Raw genomic sequence first — 21,651 nt, forward strand, 5'->3', positions numbered from 1 at the left:
CTTCATCATTTAGAGGATTATTCGAGGGTGCACATTTTTTCCCCTGAAAAATTCCAGTTGTAACCAACATCACATGTCGGAATTAGTGAGTTTCTTCATACATCATTCACGAGGTTTCAAACATACTATTTTGATCGGATTGAATTTTCTTAATTTTTTCTTTCTACAATTCTCAAACCAAAGATTACTTACCTTTGTTGTGCTGCTCTTGAAAACACAAAAATACAAAAGAAATAATAAGAATCAAATAAGAGCATGAAACTTACCTGTAAAAGGACACCTGAGTGAGCATCTACGTTGGGCCATGGGTTCTTGACTTTGCCAGTTTCAAGCAAAATGTTGGGAACAACTTTGAAGACATTGGAAACTAACTGTAAACAGTAAACAAAAGAACGTTAAGATGGATTCAATTGAAAAAACAAAAAATTGAGAGTCCTAGCAAAAACTGCAACCCTCTCTTTGCCGCACAATTTATGTAGTCCGAATCACGCGAATTTGATGTATTTGCAGTCAGTTTTCTTAAATAGCCAGTAATCGAGTTTGCCCAGAGAGAGGCATAAGAAAACCTAATCTAACACTGACTGCGCATATCGTGCAATAAGGAATGCCCTTAAGACTTTTTTGATGTAGTCAACAAGATTTTTGAGCAATTTCCAGTTGGCTGCATTCCTTGTGTGCAACCGACCCATTTCAAATGCTGGAGTAAAATAACCTTGTCATGGAGCTATTGGGCAAGGACACAGTCCAAACTCAATCTTATATTACTAGCTGCCCACTCATAACTGAACAGAATTATAAAGTGTGGTTAATACATTTGGTACTCGGTAATCTGAATGTATTTTATATTGGTATGTTAGTAATTATTTCTCACTTTGATTGTCTTAAACTGCAAAATAGTAAAACTATTCTATTCGTGGACAAATCCATTAAGAAACACCATTGGTAAAGCTCCAACTTTGTCTCCAAGCCAGGATTTTAAAGTTCATTTTGTATTATCGTAATGGATTTTGAGAGGGCTCTTATGAGGCATAAAATGCAGTTAAAGGTAAACTCACTAAAAAACAATAAATCCATTTCATGGCCATACCATGAGTGAGAACTACGGATGCACCTCAAAAAACTATTATAAATTCAACAACAACAATTTGAATATTAAGTACAATCGAAAGTTATGAGTTAAATCTACCTACCTTAAATAATGGGTCGTTAGGTAAGTGTTTAAGGGCGAACTCCCTCTGACAAGTGTAACGAGGATCTGTCTTCCTCAGCACAGCATGTCCGTAACCGGGAACAACTTGACCAGATTTCAATGTCTTCCAAACGTATTCTTTAATTTGATCCTCAGAAGCATCAACACCGATTTCAGATGCTAACTTATTCAACCAATTCAACACCTATTGCACGGAAATTCAAATTATTAGTTTTTAGTGACATACTAAGAGAAAGATCTCTCCCATAACTGCATTCAAAAACCAAATTTCTTAGAAGAATGCATACATTGTAAAAATAAATCCGAACTGTTCTTAAAACTAAGTCATCCGAATTATTTTCTTGCCATTCATACAATCAACAACTTGGACTGATTTTAATAATCTCTTTTACTTTTCTACATTACGTTCTATCTCGCATGAGGCAACGAATCTCAATTGCGCCGTTTCAGTGTTCCTTTCTGCCATTTTATTTCTTCATAGGAAAACCATTGCACTTTCCTGAATATTCTGATGATTTTTTTCAACTGTATGAGCATAGACTCTGAAATTTTCAGACTACATTTAACAACGGTTCTTCCATGAAAAGATAATGTTCGTAGAAATTCTGAAATAGCGCACACAAGATACATTCCTTTGTGAGAGAAAGGATGATTAATAAAGATTTTATAATATTTTATCTAAACTTGTCTAAACTATGATCTTGTCTTATTTGATAGCAACCCAAATCCGTTTCCAAAAATTACCAGTAAAGTTAAAGTTGAGTAATTTTTTTTATTTGGGGGCGGAGGGGGGGGGGGGAGCGCTAGAGAAATCCCACCCAGCGGTTTGGAATGTTGGAGGAGGAGCCAGTCACAAGACTTCACATTTCTTGCATACATTAGGGATCACCCCTTGAAAATTTTTCTCCAACTTCTCCATCTTTTTCTGTGTAACATATAAAATGCATGGTCAAATAAGCTGGGAGCAAGGCACTATTCCAAAAATCAATAAATCCTTTTCAAGATTTAGACTTTCAGGGCAAAATAAATGTCGAGGTAGAACTATCAGAAAGCAGCATATGATTAAAAAACAAATGTTAGTTTACCTCTTGATTGGCTAGACCGTGCAGAGGACCTGCAAGACCGTTCAATCCAGCGGCAAATGACAAGTAGGGATCAGACAAGGCTGAGCCTACCAAGTGCACAGTGTGAGCAGAAACGTTGCCTCCTTCGTGATCACTGTAAAATGAAAAATGAAATGCATATGGAAGAGAATTGACTGTATTTAAGAAAAGTAACTGGTAAGACAACTTATAGACTGCCTGACAGGAGAGAAAAATTTATTGTTTTAAGAGCAGCTGTTCCAAACAGAGCTAGTCCTCTTTAACTTAAGCTCGTCTGAAAATGGACTTGTCCCCTTTCGAAAAAGCCTGATTCATACTTGAAAAATAATGAAGATCAACCCTCTGAAGATAACATTGTATCAGAAACAGAGTCCTTTCATTCTTGATGATAGAATCAAACATGTTCCTTCCCAATTACAAGGAGAGATATCTTTTCAAAAACTAATTCTCTTTCTGCACACAAGAAAATGAGCTCTAGGTGTGTATTTGTATCAGTTGCATAAATGTTAATTCTGAAGACAATATTTCCTTTACCTATCTCTATTCATCATCAGTTGTATGAGTGTGACAGTTCTTTTTGGTTTTGACCAAAATATTTATACAATTTCAAAATTTTAGTCTCAATATTTTGGGAGAAAGGAGGTTTTTTTGGTTGGTAGTTTTATCATTTACTCAAGGGACAAACTATATGGGCAATTTTTGCCCCTGAGAATCCAAATATGTAGCTTCTTCTTATGTGCTGAGTACCTTGCACAAGCTCTTGAAGAGGCACAGTCAACAGTAACTGGATAGGGCAGAAAATATTATAAAAATAGTGTATTTTCTTCGGAAAATACACTAAAAATAAAACAAAAAAAGTGTAATACAGTAGGCATTTACCTGTGGATAGTTAGATAGAGCCTCATCAATTCAATGAATTGAGGATCAGTGAAACCTAACATTTTGGAAAAGTTGGCACTCCAGTCTGAGTTGGGGTCAATGGGGGCAAGAGATTTGCTGTTGCGGAACTGATTGTTGTAAATTGTGGCAGCCACAACAGGGATCTTTGCAATCAAGTCCAAGCTGTCCTCATAGACATACTGAAAAACAGAATGAATTGATAAGAGACGAGCAGCAAAGGAACAGTGAAAATAAATACTAATTAAGAAGAGTAATAAGTGAAATACTTTTACAAGACGATGCTTTGGCAAAACTGAGTGATTATGATGATTGATCCGTCTTTTCAACTCCAAAATTTATTTTAATTTTGTTGCTTATTCCCTCTCTAAATTAATATCTTGTTATAAATATATTGATAAAATAGTCAGATTACCTTGCATATGATTTCATAGCGATCATGAAAATACTTGGTTGAAACGTTTTAGGTTGATATATAAGTCTAGATTATTTGTAGTCTTAAAGGTCTCATGCATAGATTAAGAGTCGTGAAAAGAGCTTACCTCCCAGTATTTTGCTTTGTGGACGCCTGCTGTGTAAGCCTTCAAGAATTTAGATTCTGTGTTGAGAGCCGTCACAGCGCAACTGAACTGTGACATGGGGTGCAGCGTTGATGGGAAGTTGTTTAACAATGATGCAACATGTGCTGGTAATTCAGCTCGTTTTGCCCATTCCTTGGACAGAGCTGCAACCTGTAGATCATAAGAAAATCAAACATTTATTCGTAAGAATATTACAGCCAAAATTTAATGAAGTGATTTTTTAGCGATTTTGTTTTCCTGGGACAACTTGGTAAAAATAAATATGTCATGAATTTAAATCTGAAGGATTCAGAATGTCGATCTTCACTTCCTAGGTTTCCTTTGTTGGTGAAATTCTAGCAAAACAACAGAGTATCAATGCAATCCTCCTAGGGGCACAGATGGAAGGGAAGGGGGTTGAGATATTGTTCCTCCACTGTACCCAAGAGACAGGCAAGGGTCTTTCTATAAGCCTCTGGACGATAGGTAAAAAACTTCTGTTTTCTGGGATCCAATTCTTGAAATCTTTTCGTTGGTTCTTGTGAAACAGACAGCACAAAGATCGACAAGCTAATGCATCGAGGACTTGGTGGCTGTCCACTGAAAAGTTCGACTGACAAAAAGTATGTGAAATGAAGGGATGCTACCTGCAGCAAACTTTGAATCCTTAGAAGGGAGAGTTTCCATTGTTGTAGGGGTAACGGTAGATAGAGAACTCTACATCCATGGCTAAGGTCGAGAAACCTGGATTTCTATAGAAATAATTCAAACTATCCGATAATGTTTTATTTTCTTTTAAAATAAATTCCAAAATATATCTTGACATTTTCTGTGCGAATCTTTGAGAGACTGAAGGAAATTCACAGAGAGGTTCAAGAAAACTGTTAATACCTGTAATCACTTGAGTATTCATTGGGCATTTTCAAGGGAATATACAGCCAAATATGTTGATAAACTCTTCTCTACACTCTGGTATCAAACTCTTAATTTTGAGTTAAAGTCTACCAAGGTTCTTTTCTCCAAAGACGTTCAAATTTTGAGTTTATACTGCCTGGAGGTTGTAGAACCTGACAGGGGTGCTCATGAGAGGGAGAGGAGCTGCGAGGCTACTCCTTAACATTGAAACTGGAGGTCGGGTATTTTTTTTTGTTACTCAAAGTGTTTCCCCCGAGAATATTTCCGCCTGAACAACGAGTAACATTTTCCTTCCGGAGGCGAGGCGTGAATGATCGATTATCGATATTTCCCCATTTGAGGCTGCGGTGAAGAATCGATTAAGGTGGTCGTTGCGAAACCCTGTTTATCGATTCTATTCCATAGATTTAAACGGCAGATCAATCGATATATCGCAAGGAACGCCACGCCACGGCTTCCATCTATTGCCGCAATCACACGCTGAATTTAGCAGCTGAATGTGGAAGTCAACAGTCATCGCCCAACGGCTGAAATTTAGCAAATTCGAGTTATTTTCATCCAGATGTGTATTAAATCTACTCGAATAGTTAAAACAAATTCAAAATTGGTCCGATGGTTGCTGAGGATCGTTGCTGAATTTTGCGCGTCACGCGCAAAATTCAGGCATCGGGCCGATGACTTCCGCATTCAAGCCACATTCAGCGAATGATTGCGGCATATGAGTGGGGAGAGGTCGAAACTTGAAGAAAATTCCATTTCGAAAATTTGGGCGAAACTACTCTCTGGAGTAACACGCGCTTGTGAGGCTTTGATTGAGGAGTAGTCGGCGTTGGCAGTCGTCGAGGAGGCTGGCGGTAAAGCTGCGAGTGACCTTGCCAAGGTCAGTCTCGGCGACTTTTCACCGGGGCCAACAACGGCGGCGGGCGCCGGAGATTCCGGCACGGCGCGGCGCCGGGCGCACCATCGGCCGCCAGCAGATTATTCTCTACAATGTAGAGGGTACATTGTGGGGCACAGTGAGACAGCCAAACCAAACAGCTGGGTCGTTACGTCTGCCGACACGACAGCTAGGTACTGACCGACTACACTACCCCAGTGAACGGCTTCCGTTGCCTTGTTCGGATTCCGTTACAGTCAAGCGACGCAAAACGTCGTATGAGCATTTAAATGCTGTCAGATTTCCTCCGCTAAGTTAAGTATTTTGAAAATACCTACACAGAAAAAAAACTTCGTGCGTGGGACCCGAAGTTTAGGTCATATGGATCTCTGAAGTTTTCGGATAGAGCATCCGAACACTTAAGGTCCAGCTGCTGAGGTTTGGATCACACATCTGAAACTTCAGTTCTTACATCTGAAGTACTTCGGTTTTCACATCCGAAAAACTTCGATTCTCATATCCGAAAAACTTCGGTTCTCATATCCGAAAAACTTCGGTTCTCACATCTGAAGTACTTCAGATGTAAGAACTGAAGTTTCAGATGTGTGATCCGAACCTCGACTGCTAGACCTTAAGTGTTCAGATGCTCAATCTGAAAACTTCAGAGATCCATACGACCTAAACTTCGGGTCCCACGCGCGAGGTTTTTTTCTCCGTGTACATAACTTATTGGAGGTTTGGAAAAAAAACCCTTCTGGACCTCGGTCCGGGTTCAGGTTCTCGACACAAGTCAAATAGGGTCAAGGTTCAGCCCAAAAAAGGGGTTCGGGGTCCGAATCGCTGGTATTTTCCAAGAAAGTTGTCAACATTTTCTCTGAAAATTCTCAGTGAAGCTTCATAAATTAGATTTTATCAGTGTTAGGTGGTGGGGTTTACTTCTCCTTCAATTCGCGAGGTAGGCTAGAAAACACCCTCCGTGCGACCAAGGAAGGATAATTTCACGGAATTTATTCTGCGATTTATTCTTGATTGATTTTAAATTTACGGGGGAAAAAGGGTAATTGATTCCCTCTCAGATGTCTTCATGAGAGCGGTGCTTTCCTAGCGTCAATGCAGAGGAAACTACACGAAAAAGTGTATTTTGTCACTGGAAACTTGGCACCGTCCGAATCTTCGAAAGGCGTTTTCCCTCTCGGCTCTGTTCGATGAAATCGAGAGGGTGAGCTGAAAATCCCAACTTCCAAGTACTTCACGCGGATAGACTAAATTATGAGAAGAGTTCCCGCAGGCCGCTTATGCGAAATGTCTTACATAACGTCTAGATTTTACCTGAGATCCATCGTATCCAACTAACGAAGGTAGTTTCAATAGCTAGCTAGCAGGATTTGCATTTAACCCTGATGAGGATGTGGACGATTTTGTGAGAATCGCGAAGGGGACTGCCACTAATTTTGAAAAATATCAACTCCACGCTCACAAAAACCTCTATGCGTTGAGCTGGCCCCCCCAAAAAACTCAGAGCAGTCATGTCAAGTGCCCACATCTCGCCAATTCCACCTCTGCTAATACTCGAACGATTCAGAAGTGACTCCGGTTGCTTCAGACGACTTTGAAGGCGTTTCGTTATCCGCGTAATGATATTGACTTTTGATACTTGCAGGATGCAGGTCCAATCAAACTGTTCCTAGGCTATAATTTAAACTTCAGGGAAAACAAATTTATCGTGCCGAAAAAAATTACAGTTTTTTCGGTTCTCAGAGGCCTTGTCTCTGCGGGACGTTTCACGGGATTTGTCCCGCGGAAAAATCTCATGAAGTAGGGAAAAATATTGAGTTAATCAGTACTTGTCACATTATCAAGCAGAGTCCGTGTGAATTCCTTAGAGCGACTCAGAGAGGGGAAGAAGAAATGTTGTTGTTTTTTTTTTTTTTGACGAGGAAAAAGTCAAGAAGTTTAATTCCTGCGATTCGAACTTGGGACAAATCCCATGAAACGTTCGTGGAGACAAGGCCTAAAAGTTAGAAAAAGTGACTATGTACAGGTTTGCCACAGAATTTCGAGAATGAAATGCCCTGACATTTCCCTGATTTCCTGACACATTTTAGTAAATTCCCTGACAATTGAAGATCTGCTACGTGGCTAAAGAGACATGATTTCAAATCGTTTCCACTCGAAATCTATTGTTTAACACGTCAAACCTAGTCTGGAGGGCAAATAAAGGTGACTTGACAATTTTTCCCTGACAATTCCAGGTTTTCCGACTTTTTAAATTCCCTGACTTTTCCTGGTTTTCCCTGACAGTGGCAACCCTAAATGCACTCTTTTGAACCAATATGCTTCATCAGTTCATTCCATGGCGAAAATTAGCCTCATCGTGTGGGGATCTCACCTGAGCATCGGTGGGAACTTCACCGGTGACGAGGAGCCAGAAAAGACCTTCGGGCAAGGGCTCAGCGCCTCCGGCAGCTTTGGGCAGGATTTTCTGGCACTCCGGGATGGAGTAACCGCGGAACCGGATTCCTTCATCGGCGTCCAGGACGGAGGTCTCGCACACCAGACCCTTGATTCCTCGCATACCTCCATAGATCTGTAACACGTTTCAAGTTAAACAATTAATTAGACAGGGTTACAAGTCAGGTAAAAGGTTCAAAATTTTCTCACTTTAGGGAGGGAAAAAAAAGAACCCTAAAAGAATAAGAATTGCACTAAATTGAAATTCGCCACTCAGCGAAGATTTTCGGTGAAATAATTTGCACGAAGGAACGAGGTTCATCATTTCTTTACCAAGTCAAAATCCAACGACCTCCTCCAAGGGCCTACCTACAACTTTCCGTTGGAGATACCCCAGTTTTCAAGGGCTTGTAATGGTTGGTGAGAAAAATTTAAGAAATTAAAAAATGCTCTAAAATGTGAACGTCTCTTCCTGTGCTATCATCTTCCGCTACCTGCGTAAAAAGATAAATGAAAGACGAAGCTACGCTCAGCATTTCGGAGATCTACACAGAGAAAAATGTGAGGGCCGAGCGTTCGAAAAGAAAGAAAAAGAACACATGCCGTAAAATTCAAAGATTTCTGGGCCGCTTAAGTGAACCGGAATTCACTTAAGGATCGGAATTCACTTAAGGATTCACGAATCGGAATAAGGATTCGGATTCACTTAAGGAATTCACTAATCAGAATTCAATTTTTTCAAAAACTGCACTCATGCACCTTGTCTTCCAAGCCCCTCATTTCAAGGTGTAACAAACTCTGGAAGTTCTTTGCGAGTAAGTAACACGATGAGTGGCCAACACTGCCATGCTAAGGAAGAACGCCGTATGAGCCTTCAGAGGTTGCCAAGTTTCCTTCGATAAAAACTTATATTACTGAGGAAATTGTGAATATTTCTTTCCAAAAGTTTCAGACGATTTTGTACGCAATTTAATCCAAGTTATCTGAAAATTTCAAAGAAAAATGCGCACAAATGTCGTCAAAAATACATGTTTTATCCAGGGAAATTTGGCAACTCTCGAATGTTCATACGGCGTTCTTCCTTAGCACGGCAGAACACGGGCTTTCTCTAAAATCAACTCCGAGTTCGAGGGAAACTCTCGCGATGATTCCTTCCGCGAGAAAAACCCACACAGTTCGAAATAGTGCCACCGCCCACATCGTCGGGTACTCATTGTCCGTTACGCCCTTACTCCGTTATTTTCCATTTCTGTTTCGAAGGTTCTCTCTTCAGAAACTATCGAGGGCATAAAATAGCAACATATGTAGATTATGAGCTACTCGGGCGAAAATAGGGGGACTCGTCCCCCGGAAATCCACTTGGCCCCTCCCAAGAAATGCGAGGGATTTCGCTACGTGCGTGCATGACAAATCTCTCATCTTGAAAATTCGACTTGGATCGATTTTTCGGTGAAAATAGCGGTAGTCAACAACTTTATAAAAGTGAAAACTATCATAACCAAAACGTTTTTTGCGCGAGTTGATTCAGAAGTCCAACTTCCTGCTACGTACTTTTTCTTTGGAGCTACTTCCTTGATGTTCATTTTTGGGCTTGCATTAGTGATAAGGAAAGCTTTAAAAAACAACTTTCAATTGTTCGGTTTTAAAACCGCTGGAGGACAATACATCAACTTGAAGAGGAGAGACATTAATGCCCGAACAATATGTAGATAGTGTTCACACCGAAGAATAGGATTGAGGAAAAGTCGCAGAACGCAAGAAAGGGTTGGGGGGGGGGGGGGGGGCCGCAAGTGGTCGCGTCGAGATAGGATAAAATGCGACATCTCATTCGTAAAAAGTCAAGTGCCGGCAGCCGCGATAGTGGAGTGATAATTGGGGAAGGCTGGCAGTCGAACTGGGGGGTGGGGGGTGGGGGGAGGAGGGAGGACACACCCGTGACCTTGTCACTAAAAAAGCTGCTCGTTACGTCACCGGCCGGGTATTGCGGGCATATTCGATCGGATCCGCTGTAAATCCAAAATTGGAATCCGCTCTGAACAGCGGTTCCATTCCAATGCTGCGCTGGCTACCGCGGCGAAGAGGACCTAACCTAACCTAACGGGCTATTATTAACAGATGCGATGGATCGTTGTGCCTTTTGTTTCAGAGTTGAACACACTCGGATCTGAGATCTGAAACGCTTGACCGAGGCTCATGAGCCACACAAAGGAAAAACGACGTATACGCCATCCGACGTTGCCAAATTTCCTTCGACAAATCACGAATTTTCAGGAAAATTTGTGAGTATTTTTCTTCCAATTTTCTAAAGGATGTTGTTCATAATTGGATCTAGAAAGTCTGGAAATTTCAAGGAATAATATTTATAACTTCCTTCAAGAATAAATATTTACTGAGAGTAAATTTGGCAACACTCGAATGCTCATACGGTGTTTACACTAGGCACGGCGGTTATGTGCATGGGTATGAGCGCACTGACACGTCTCGTCAGCGAATCGGATGGTGTCACGGTGATAAACGTCCAGGTCAATCGGATCATGTTTCGGCCGCTCATAATCGGCTAATTTCCCTCACTAAAAAATTGACCAACTTTACCATCGATATCGATTGTTTCGATTGAACGATTCTCACAATGGATCGGTCAATGTGGCTGTTCATGGACCGAGCAAAAGCGCGTAGCTAAGTTACTCAGCTGCGAAGGGCCTGGTCCCCTTATCCGCGGGGGTGTCTGAGGGTTATGCAATACCCCCAGTTGGTGGCGGACTGGCGGATCCAGGGGGCATGGTGGCATGCCCCCCCCCCCCCCATCGGGCAAAAAGGGGGGGAGAAGGGGAAAGGAAGAAGAAAAGGGGGCAAGGAAGGGGGAAAGTGAGAAAAAAAGTGCTCCTAATAATTTACGGAAATGTTTCAAGATAGAACTAAGAATACAACCAAAGTTTACTAAACCGACGGTTACTCAGTGCCGTAGAAATAAATAATCTATCCACTAAAATAAAATCACTCTAAAGGAGGTATTATTCGTCAATTTTTGAACTTTCAAATAATGCTCAAATTTTATGCTAAAACTGCTTAAAATTGAATCAAATAGGGGCTATTTCCTTAAAATTTTGTGTCCTGGAATTTCCTGTCTAAAAACTGTCCTGGAAAAACCTCGGTGCACCTAGACGTCCACTTTTTCAAGAACAGTCACATAAAGCAAACTAGTTTCAATTTAGGAAATTTTTAAAATAAATTATCAGGCAATTTTCAAATAAAAATCCTGTTCCGCTAATCTTCATGGGTCCTTTGACTTCGATGTTTGATAACAATACATACTTTAGCCGTTCGAGTAGCCTGATTGAAACTGGGTCGCCCTAGTTTTCAATCATCTTCACTCTATCAGTGCAAGCTTGCATTGGCCCGATAGCGCCTGCTCTCTCAAGGTGTTATTAAAATGTATTCATCGTTAATTTCCAGTCGTGTTTTCCGAATCGAAAAGTGAACGAAACGCATAAAGAAACGATCGTACGTGTAGAAGGGATAGTTGCACTGTGTGCCGTGCCGCGGTTGAAGCGGTTGGTTACTGCCTGGAGAGCGAAAATAGCGAAAAACGCCTTCACTCCCGTGCGGATGCAACATGCAACACGGACATCTATGGAGCCCAAGGCCCGAGGCATACCGGGCATAATTTGCAAGGCTTTTTATAACGTTTGGGTTTTTCTTCTTTTCGGAAAAATATTTTTGACATTCTAGGACACAATTTTTCAATGCCGTGTTCTTTTCCTCCTGAAATGTGGGCTCCGTCCCTACACTTACTGACTTCAGTATAAGAACGACAAATGCAGCAAAGTCGTTGCATGATTCAGGAAAACTTTTTGGGACGCGCATCCCAATGTACAAAATACATATTCCGCTAAACCTATTAACATCCCAATCCGATAGATTTCTTTAACTACCTCGGCGAAGTTTCGCTTGCTCGAGGAGAAATTACGCTTAAACACTGGACGATTACTTCATCGACAATAACAGGGTTTTCGTGCGATGATTAACAAATCACACACAGAGAGCGCATCGTGAAAATTACGGAATCGAAATTTTTAGTTCGAGAGTTGCATTCGTCTTTCCTAAGGTAGGACGATTTGACTTTAAACTTTAAACTCAGTAAATGAGTCAATCCGCGTATCAAGGTCGTGATACACTGATCTAGTTAACATCTTCGGCTGCAAAATGTGATTCCTTGTGCTTAGGGCTGTGTTGCTCCTCTACAAAAATTCCACAGAATGTCCCAGAAAGAATTTATAATATTCTTCTATTAAGTTTTCTTTCTAAAATTTCCTCTACAAGGACCGCCGGCCTAAACATTTTGAATGAATCGTTGTTTCGTCTCAAGTTTCGCGAAGGTTATGGATCAAAATTCATAAAAAAAAGTAACATATCTACCCCCTCCCATAGTTTTCAGAACTGAATTCATTAAACCATGGCTGAACTGGTTTATTACAAAGTGTGAGAAGACAGAAGAAAATTATTACTTTTTTTTTTTTCACACGAGTCAGAACCGATAATGGCGGAAATGACGTCGATAAAATTATCATGTAAGATGCTCAGAAGTCAATCGACAGCGACACAAGTACATTTTTCTGAAATTACAAAATTCCTTGACTTTTCGGAGACTTTTCAGGGGTTTCGAACATACCATTCCTTAACTTTTCCAATACTTACCAGAGGTTTTGAACATGGAATTCCTTGACCTTTCCAGGACGTGTCGAGGTTTTGGAATATTAAGTTCCTTGACTGTTCAATGACTCCTTGATGTTTTTTATGCATGATTCCTCATGAAAGTGCTAACCACACTTATTTGAAAGCAAAGTCAATAAAATTGAAAATCATCAAATTTTTCGGCCTGCAGGGCGAATTTCAAGGTTCTGCAGCGTCATTCATTGACTGTCCGTTCACTTATCAGCAGTGTCCGAAACTCACCTTTGAGTTTCAGGAGCCCTGTGGCGCATTAAGCTCGATTTTTAAGGGCCATTGAAGATTTTTCAGGGCCAGATTGACTATTTGCCTACATATTACGGCGCATTTAGTGAAAAGTTAGGTTGGACGCAAGATGTTTTAGTTACAGAAGTAGTAACTGTAACTTGGAGGAAATTTCGAAACAGAAAAATTAGGATTTTTTTTTGGGGGGGGGGGGGAGGGAGGGGCAATTTTTAGGGGCCACGTTGGCGCAGAGCTTTCATTTTTTAGGCGCCATGACCGATTTCTTTGGCGCCTGTGAGTTTCGAACACTGCTTACCAGGAATGGGAAAAGTTCTTTAACTTTTCGAGGTTTTTCTTGACCTCTCCCGAGTCCTGACTGAGGGCACCACGTCTGTTGTTCAACCCTCGCCGGACATCTCGCTCGTCCACACTCCACACGGTCTCCGAGCCCTTCGTTGGAGGTGACGAGGTCGACATTCTGCCGAAGTTACAGTTTTCGTCGACCGACCGACCGACCGACGACGTGAGGTCGTGAGAATTCCCGTCAGCGAATGACCCGCGATGGCAGGGGCGGAGTAGGGTCTCGGGGACACAGCGGTCACCGTGCGCGTTCGCGGCAGACAGCTGGAGGCGCTGATAACTCGCCGATGGAACCGGGGGGAAAAAATCGGCTTAAAAAAGTGACCTTTAGATTCGGAATCAAGGTCATCCAGACTCAGATTCGCCAACGCCGAGCGGCGATCGACCTGCGGATTTGCATCGCACGCGGAATCCGAGTGAACGAGTGGAACCGCCTGCTGCTGAGCTGGCAACTTGCAATCAATCGTTTACGCACATCGCGGATACGAGTTAGTGGACTTTTTCGAAAAAAAAAAAAAAATCGGTGAATCCGATAACGTTTCGATTTTCTACGAGAGTCCGATTTTAACGCTGTAAATCGTGACAAAACAATCGATTTTCCGAAAAATTGGTTTAAAAAGATCGGAAAAAGGTTCAAAATGTGCATTTATGGAAAAAAAATCAAATGAAATTTCCGGGAAGTTTGCTGAAATTTTGGTCCAAAAGGCGGCTCAAGTGCCGATGTCGGATGGCCAAAATCGGAATTTTCGAATTTGAGAGAGAAAATCGAATTACCTGCACGATTAATCGAGCTAATAAAATGATACAATTTAATCGATTTTTTCGGTTAAAAGATCAATTATTCAAGAAAATCGATTGAAAATCTCCGACACGAGAGTTGAAAATGACAATCCGATCCGTCGTCTCTAACCATGCAGAGATCCCCTGTTTCGAAAAGTTCCCTATTCCAGAAAAAATAACAATCCAGAACCCAAAGTTTCTAGCTAGATTAATTGTGAGGCTAAATCGAGACGGACTAATTTTACCAATTTCCACTTAGTTAAGAAAAAATGATGAATTTTCGGTGCAAATGATTCGGCTTCCGAAAAGAGCACCGTGGTTAAAAAAAAGTCTTTTGACGATGCAAGGCCTAGTTTTTAGAAAACGATGAAGAAAAGGACCTCTAGGGAGCAATTTTAACTGTCCTTAAAAACTATCGATAACAATTTATTGAAATACAATTTGACCGATGAAAGAAATGCCACGCACTTATTTGGCAAAATCTCTTATATTTTCTGAAGGAAGGGAGGGGGGGCCGGGCCGCTAGATCCTGTCTAGAGTGTCTACTCCACTCGTGACAAAAAACGATCAACTAGAGCGACAAAACGGTGCGAATTTTCATTTTGAAAAACAAGGAAGTTCGCTTCGACTTGCTGACGATTTCAAAGTTACGACATCACAGCGCCTTGCGTGCTGCTCCTCCGACAGTGAATGCGTGATGACACGCTATGGTACTGACCGAGTGCACATACGACGTTGTCACACCATCAGTGGCGAGGACGTGAACGATCGATTATCGATGTTTCCCCGTTAGAAGCTGCGGTAAAGAATCGATTATTAAGGTGTTCGCTACGAACACCCAATCTATCGATCCTGTTCCATAGGTTTAAACGGCAGATCAATCGATATATCGCAAAGCACGCCACGCCACTGCACGCCATTGGCGCATGCAACCGGTAGACCAACACAACGTAGCAACGCATCATCTAAAATGGAAAATTTCATGAAAATCAGAATTTGAAAATTCACGGCGATATACCATTAAGTTTTCCCATGAAATTTCAAGAGAATGAAATTCCAGGCTATTTTTTAGGAAATTTTTGAATTTGTTGAAGTTACATATTGAAATATCACGTGAAATTTGACACGGAATTTCAAGGGCGAAAGTCAGGCTAATTTTCCATCCGTATCCACCCACAAAACGGAAATAAATACGGCCAGAATTCAGCGAAAAGGGACAAACTTTTTCGGGTTGTTTCAGAAATGACGTATTTGTTACTGATTTCCTTTTACAGATAAGTTGATGAGTACTTGTACAATCGTGCCAGTGTACTTTCCTTCTTTCTTGCTGAACTCGGTCAGAAATACTTCGAGTATAGAGCACGTTGAGGACTAAATGGACCGAGTTCATCGAAAAGGGAACCAACCCACATTTTCGAAAAAATTGAGTTTAGAATGATTTTGAGTTCCACCAGCCGTATATTTCCTCCTGCCAAAAACTGAAAGTCGAAAAAGAGAAAGTAGTTTGTGAAAAGAGGGGTTAAAATTTATTTTCTATATTGAGCCTTATGCAAGAATAAAACTTCAAACCTCTTTTTCTCAGTTTCAACTCAATGTGGGTTGGTTCCTTTCTGACGAACTCGGTCCAAATAGGTCGCGCTTATAATTTTTATTATTATTTTTATTTTTTTTTTTTTTTAAATTAATCACAGTTCTTCTTTTCTCTTTTGCTTCGGTTCCAAGGGAAATTATTTAAGCGAACGACTCCCTGCTTCCACCACCTCAAAAGCGCAATTTCGTGCAGCGGCGCTTTCGTAATTTCACCGGTTGACGACGCGGCAACAGACGTGGCCGTTCGTCATTGAGATGCTTGATTGGCGGCGTGCGGCGTCAATGCGATGCTAAGTGCTTTAACTACCGAGTAACGACACACAGCGTGGAGCCATCACGGGCACGGGACAATCGGGAGTCCGCAACGGGAGGGGGGGGGGGGGGGCCACCAGGGCACGCTTTTTTTCGCGTCTGCATATTATTTCCGTTTCCCGGTAATTGACTCTCATTCATTACTCTCGATTTCAGGGGCAGATTCCGTTTTTGGATTTACGCAGTCCCCCCCCCCCCCCCCCCCGAGTAGCGCGTGCCACTCTTCGTAGGACTCCCCCACACACGTTCAAAAGTGCAAGATGAAACTTCTCGCGGACGAACCTTGAAAATTGACGACAATGTTTTCTTCCGTTAATTTAAATGTATGTATAACACAATCGATTCTTGGTGAGGCAGCTTACCTCGTCCAAAACCAATTTATTAAATGGATTTTAAGGGAAAAGCAACCTTGCAAAATCGCCACTGCGGAGAGGAATCCGCCAGTTTTGATAGAATTTTCAGGGTCGGAGTATGTAACTGGCATTAGATAACTGGAAATTCGTCAAGGAACCTGGGAGAGCGGTTGATGTTAATTTTTCTGTCTCTTCCCTCCCTCCAAAATCGTTGAGTAATCTGCCGTGCTAAGGAAAAACGCCGTATGAGCCTTTAAGCGTTGCCAAATAACCTTTAATGAATCACGAATTTTCGGTAAAATTTACGAACGTTATTCCTCCAATTGATCAAAGAATTTTGTTCGCAATTTCACTTAAATTTCCTGAAAATGTCACGGAAAAATAACCATGGCTTTCTCCGAAAATAAACATTTAACCAAAGGAAATTTGGCAACTCAGGAGTTCTTCCTTAGCAAGGCAGTAATGTGAGTCTGACTTTCACAATTAAAAAACAGGTAGGCGCAATTGATGGGAGAGGGGAGGGGGGTTTCCGGGTCCGACGTAGACGAATTTTGCTCCGTAAGGGCTTTTCGATTAAAATAACGCCTCTGAAAAATCAATGCGGTCTGCAGCTACGTCAGACGGGAACGCTACTGCCTCATGTAAATAGAGCATCATGTCAATGACCTAAATTGAGGCGAAGGATGAGCGGGAAACTGGAAAATTGCTGCGATGCCACGCGTCGCCACTTCGCACAGAATAGTGCTTAAACGGGATACTCGTAGTGATTGATTCGACGGACAAAAGTAAACTTAATATCCAGAAAGCAAAAGATAATTTCTCAAAATTATGGTTGAACATTTTGTAGAAGCAAACGCCAAGTCTCAGAAAAAAGAAAGCATACGATTCAGCTTTTGTGCTTCCGATTTATTCGCAGGGGGAAACAAATCGACGGCCGACTTCGGGTAGCGCGAGAATACAATGTGACATAAAAAAAGTTAAGACAATAGGAGTTAGCAAGTTTGTAGCTTGGAATGAACTTCTTCCTGGAAAAGCTTCGACAATCGACATGACATAGAAATAGACGAATGTCTTTACCGCTGGTGGAACCGATTTTCAACATGAATAGATGTCCAGGATACCGAATGACCTTAAAAACATCAAATAGACGCCAGAAAAGCTTCAACATGATAGAAATAGACGAGGGTCTTTACGTGGGTGGAACCTATTTTCACCAGGAATAGACGTCCAGGATAACGAATGAACTTAAACATCAAAAAGACGTAGCCCACATTAGGATGGAAACAGCAAAAAAATGATATCAGTACATCAGAGCTAAAAGGTATACCCAACTCACATTTTTGGAAAAATCGAGTTAGTGGCGTTGTTGAAACCTCCGTTAAGGGTTCCGTGTGAGTAGAAAATTTGATAGCTCTATCTTACACCGGTTATGAGATACGGAGTTTCAAAAATTGCGATTTAGATTGGAATCAATGGGGCCCCTGGCCCGTGGTTTGCCCCTGATACCTCGAAACGACTGAAATGGAGTTGGGTACCTTTTGGCTCTGAGGTACTGATATAATTTTCAATGATAAACTTACTAGACTTTATTCTGCTAGTTTGATATTTGCTAAATTTGATAAGGAATTTATTCCAGATCAACGTTGAAAAGTCATCTTTGATACTCGACGGAACCTTCTGAAAAGTCGTGGAAAATATCCAGGTAACGATGGGCGATCACCGCTTTCTGACGACGTTTTCCCAAGAGTCACACAGGGCATGCAATATTTAATGGTTCTGTGAGTGATTTTCTCGGTTGATATCGTGCATTGTGATCAAAGCGTGGCATGCTTTACGATACATCAATTGATCCGCCATTTAAGCCTATAGGAAAGGATCGGTAAACAGGGTGTTTGCAACGAACACCTCAATAATCGATTCTTTACCTCAGTTTCGAATAAAGAAATATCGATAATCAATCATTCATGCTTTGCCACTGATCGTGATTAAATGAAGACAGAGGCGTCCGCTGTACTGTCGTACTAAGGAAAAACGCCGTATGAACCTTCAAGCGTTGCCAAATTTCCTTTAATGAAACTCGAATTTCCCGATAAACTTATGAATATTTTTCTCCCAATTTTTCAGATTATTTTGTTTGCAATTTCACACGAAGCCACTGAAAATTTCAAAGAAAAATATTCATAACTTTCCTTAGAAATAAGCATTTTATCGAAGGAGATTTGGCAACTCTCAAATGTTCTTACGGCGTTCTTCCTTAGCACGGTAGTGTAGCTGTTGCACTGAGAAAGAACGCAATATCAACCCTCTGATGTTACCAGCTTTCCTTTGATGACGATACTTTTTTTCACGATTTTTTGGGGCCAGAGAAGATTACCAAAATTAGTTTAGGATTTATTTTCCTGTGGAAAAGTCAGGGATTTTTAATGTTTAGTTGTAAGTTCCGTTGCCATCTTCGGACATCTACTCAAAGTAAAAATCAGTTCCAGTGAGGTAAAGACTTTCGCCAATTTCCACCACATCACAGCACAGCTTCTTTGGGAGCAGGGCCGGATTTACTTAACTTGCCGCCCATGGGCCGCCTGTATTTTGCCGCCCCCTTCTCATTCGTTTTGAAACATCAATAAAAGCCATCAAGTGGACGTGCCAGAGGAGGAGGGGTGCATAAGACGCGTTTACTCGTGTTGGACACATTTTTTGCGAAAGCCCTGTCAACACTACTAGCAAAAGTTCACGGAACTTGGCGCGAAAGTTAAGTTCCGTAAACCTATCTCTGTATAGACAAGGCCTTCCATTTATATGAAATGAACGAAAATATTATGAAAGAAAATGTGGTTTATTAATTTTAACTTCCGCCGCCGCGCTGCGCTGACCGTACTGTGTTCGGCGCAACGCGTGAAGTATTCATACGATCTTGTATGAGCTATGCGTTTCACGTCGACCGCAGCTGCACGCACTATGTTTGACGTAATGCGTGAAGTATTCATGCGGTCTTGTAGGTGCTATGCGTTTTACGCCGCCCGCTGTTGACCGCAGCGACCGCACTCCGTACTGTCTTTGACGCAATGCGTGAAGTATTCATGCAGTCTTGTAGGCGCTAATATGTGTTACATGCCGACCGCCGCGCCGCGCCGGAGTTTCTCCTTTTCATCTCAGGTTCTCATCATCATTGCTCTCTGCGCCGCGCCGCGCCGTTCCAGGCCAAATTTCGTGTTCGGTTTCTCTCTTATTGTTAGTCTTAACTCGACTAATTAAAGGTGCTGTCACAGAGAGACGACAAAATTAGATATATACTCTCAGGAAATGAGTGATTTTGTCACCTATTCTCGTTTGTAATTTTTTTTTTCCGAATCTGATTTTTCTTTATAGCTACATTTAAAAAAAAAATTGCAAAATTTGCCGCCATGGGCCGCGGCCCATGTAGCCACCCCCTAAATCCGGCCCTGTTTGGGAGGACTTTCATCCAAAGCTGCTGGATTGCAAACTCTGATTATCTCAACTCCTGACTTATGTCGCATTGTAATTTTAGCGTTTTCCCATAAGTATTAGTCTTGTTAGGACTGATTAGCCCATTGAACAATTTACGAGATGGGTGATGGATGCAGGAGCGTGGCGTGCTTTGCGATGTATCGATTGATCTGCCATTTTTAAACCCATGGAAAAGGATCGTTAAATAGGGTGTTCGTAGCAAACACCTTAATAATCGATTCTTCACCATAGCGTCAAATGGGGAAATATCAATAATAGATCATTCGCGCTTCGTCGCTGGATGGATGACATGGTTCTAAAGGACCACGACGCGGTAAAATGGTTTATTCTTTGTAAACATCACGTTGTAACACGGGATGACCCGAAGCGTGAAAGGTCGTACATGGCATGGCGCTCTGAAGCAAGTGACAAAAGCAAGCTCCAAGCTCCTGACATTGAAAACTACACCGACCGATAAGCGCGATAAATAGGACAAATTCATGTATGCACTTCCTAGTAATTGCAACTCTGACGTCTCGCTGCAGGTACTGGAAGTTCGAAGTACCGCCTCTGATTCGACTATGAACGTGGCTTGATTTTTTTTTTTGGTGGCTAACTATGGGGGACTGATTTACTGATAAAGGCTACGTCATTCGATATAATATCACTTTTCTATGGATGCATAGACTGATTTAATGGCTAAACGTCAGTCGATGTGCATCGTTGTTCGATGCTTCCAATGCAAACAGACACGAATAACCTCGTCGTATTCGCGCCAGTGGCGAGGCGTAGATGATCGATTTTCGATTTTCCCCATTTGGAGCTGTGGCAAAGAATCGATTATAAGTTGCTCGTTCCGAACACCCTGTTTATCGATTTGTTTCCATGGGTTTAAATGTCAGATCAATCGATATATAGCAAAGCACGCCACGCCATTAATTCACGCCTGGATACGTCTAAGTTGTTTGCGACGTAGTCGAAAATTATTTAGGGGAGGGGGTCCGATGGTAAAACTTTCCTGAAATACAAGAAAAAGGATGGGTCTTTGAGAGAAATTTCCTATCACGTTGACGTAGTGACTCAGAGCGTCTCTTACGATCAAAATTTCTCGTATTATTAAGTCATTAATCGAGTTAGGTATGCTACATAACTATGAAAAAATTGTAAAAAAAATAACACGATGCGCTCTACCCAGAATTTGGAATTAAATAGAAAAAAGTGACTTGATTTAAGGAGAAATGTCACAATTAAAAACCCCAATAAATTGCCAATTCTAATTAGCCATCAAGAAGAGGAAGTTTTGGTACGCGCGCCGCTTCATCGAATGCAAGTGCTTATCACGATCGAAATGTTTCGTGCTTGTCTGATTATCTCAGCTAAATAATTGATGATTTATGACTGATTAATAGCCAAGTCGGAATGAGCTAACACCATAAATACTAAACAAAGAACTGAGACTTAAGATTATATTCGTTTTGTTTACAATGAAACCATCGAACGTCGATATTCCGAATGTCCGTACTAAATGACTTGATTGTGCATCAAGGAGCCACTACTTTTGGCTATTTTCAGGAACAACTTATGTGCCGATAGTTTCTTCGAGCAGATAGTTGATTTCGTGAATAAGCCAGAAGTAGGGATTCCTTACTGCAAAATACAATCCAATTAGTCTAATTTTTCGCAGATCTTTTCGATTCTATTGCCAAGCCCCGATTCTGTGACACGCGCTTAACTGCCCAAGAGTTATTTAAGAATTTTCATCAATTATTCGTCATTTTATTTAAATCTTCCTCGCTTTTTCTACAAGTCTTACTGACTGCGGAAC

The 21,651-nt window shown here is 41.4% G+C and overlaps 1 protein-coding gene across 1 annotated transcript in view; it reads right to left on the reverse strand.

The window, feature by feature from the left end:
* kdn (citrate synthase) overlaps positions 1-21,651 on the reverse strand; it is a 35,671-nt gene that overhangs the window by 1,910 nt on the left and 12,110 nt on the right. Inside the window, exons 3-8 of the mRNA XM_019043072.2 lie at positions 7,952-8,149; positions 3,753-3,941; positions 3,193-3,392; positions 2,296-2,428; positions 1,191-1,394; positions 267-371 (exon numbers count right to left, since the gene is read on the reverse strand). Of these exons, the coding sequence (XP_018898617.1) occupies positions 267-371; positions 1,191-1,394; positions 2,296-2,428; positions 3,193-3,392; positions 3,753-3,941; positions 7,952-8,149 (1,029 nt within the window). The remainder of the gene's footprint in view (positions 1-266; positions 372-1,190; positions 1,395-2,295; positions 2,429-3,192; positions 3,393-3,752; positions 3,942-7,951; positions 8,150-21,651) is intronic.

Source organism: Bemisia tabaci, chromosome 4 (assembly GCF_918797505.1).
Source record: "Bemisia tabaci chromosome 4, PGI_BMITA_v3".
NCBI lineage: Eukaryota > Metazoa > Arthropoda > Insecta > Hemiptera > Aleyrodidae > Bemisia > Bemisia tabaci.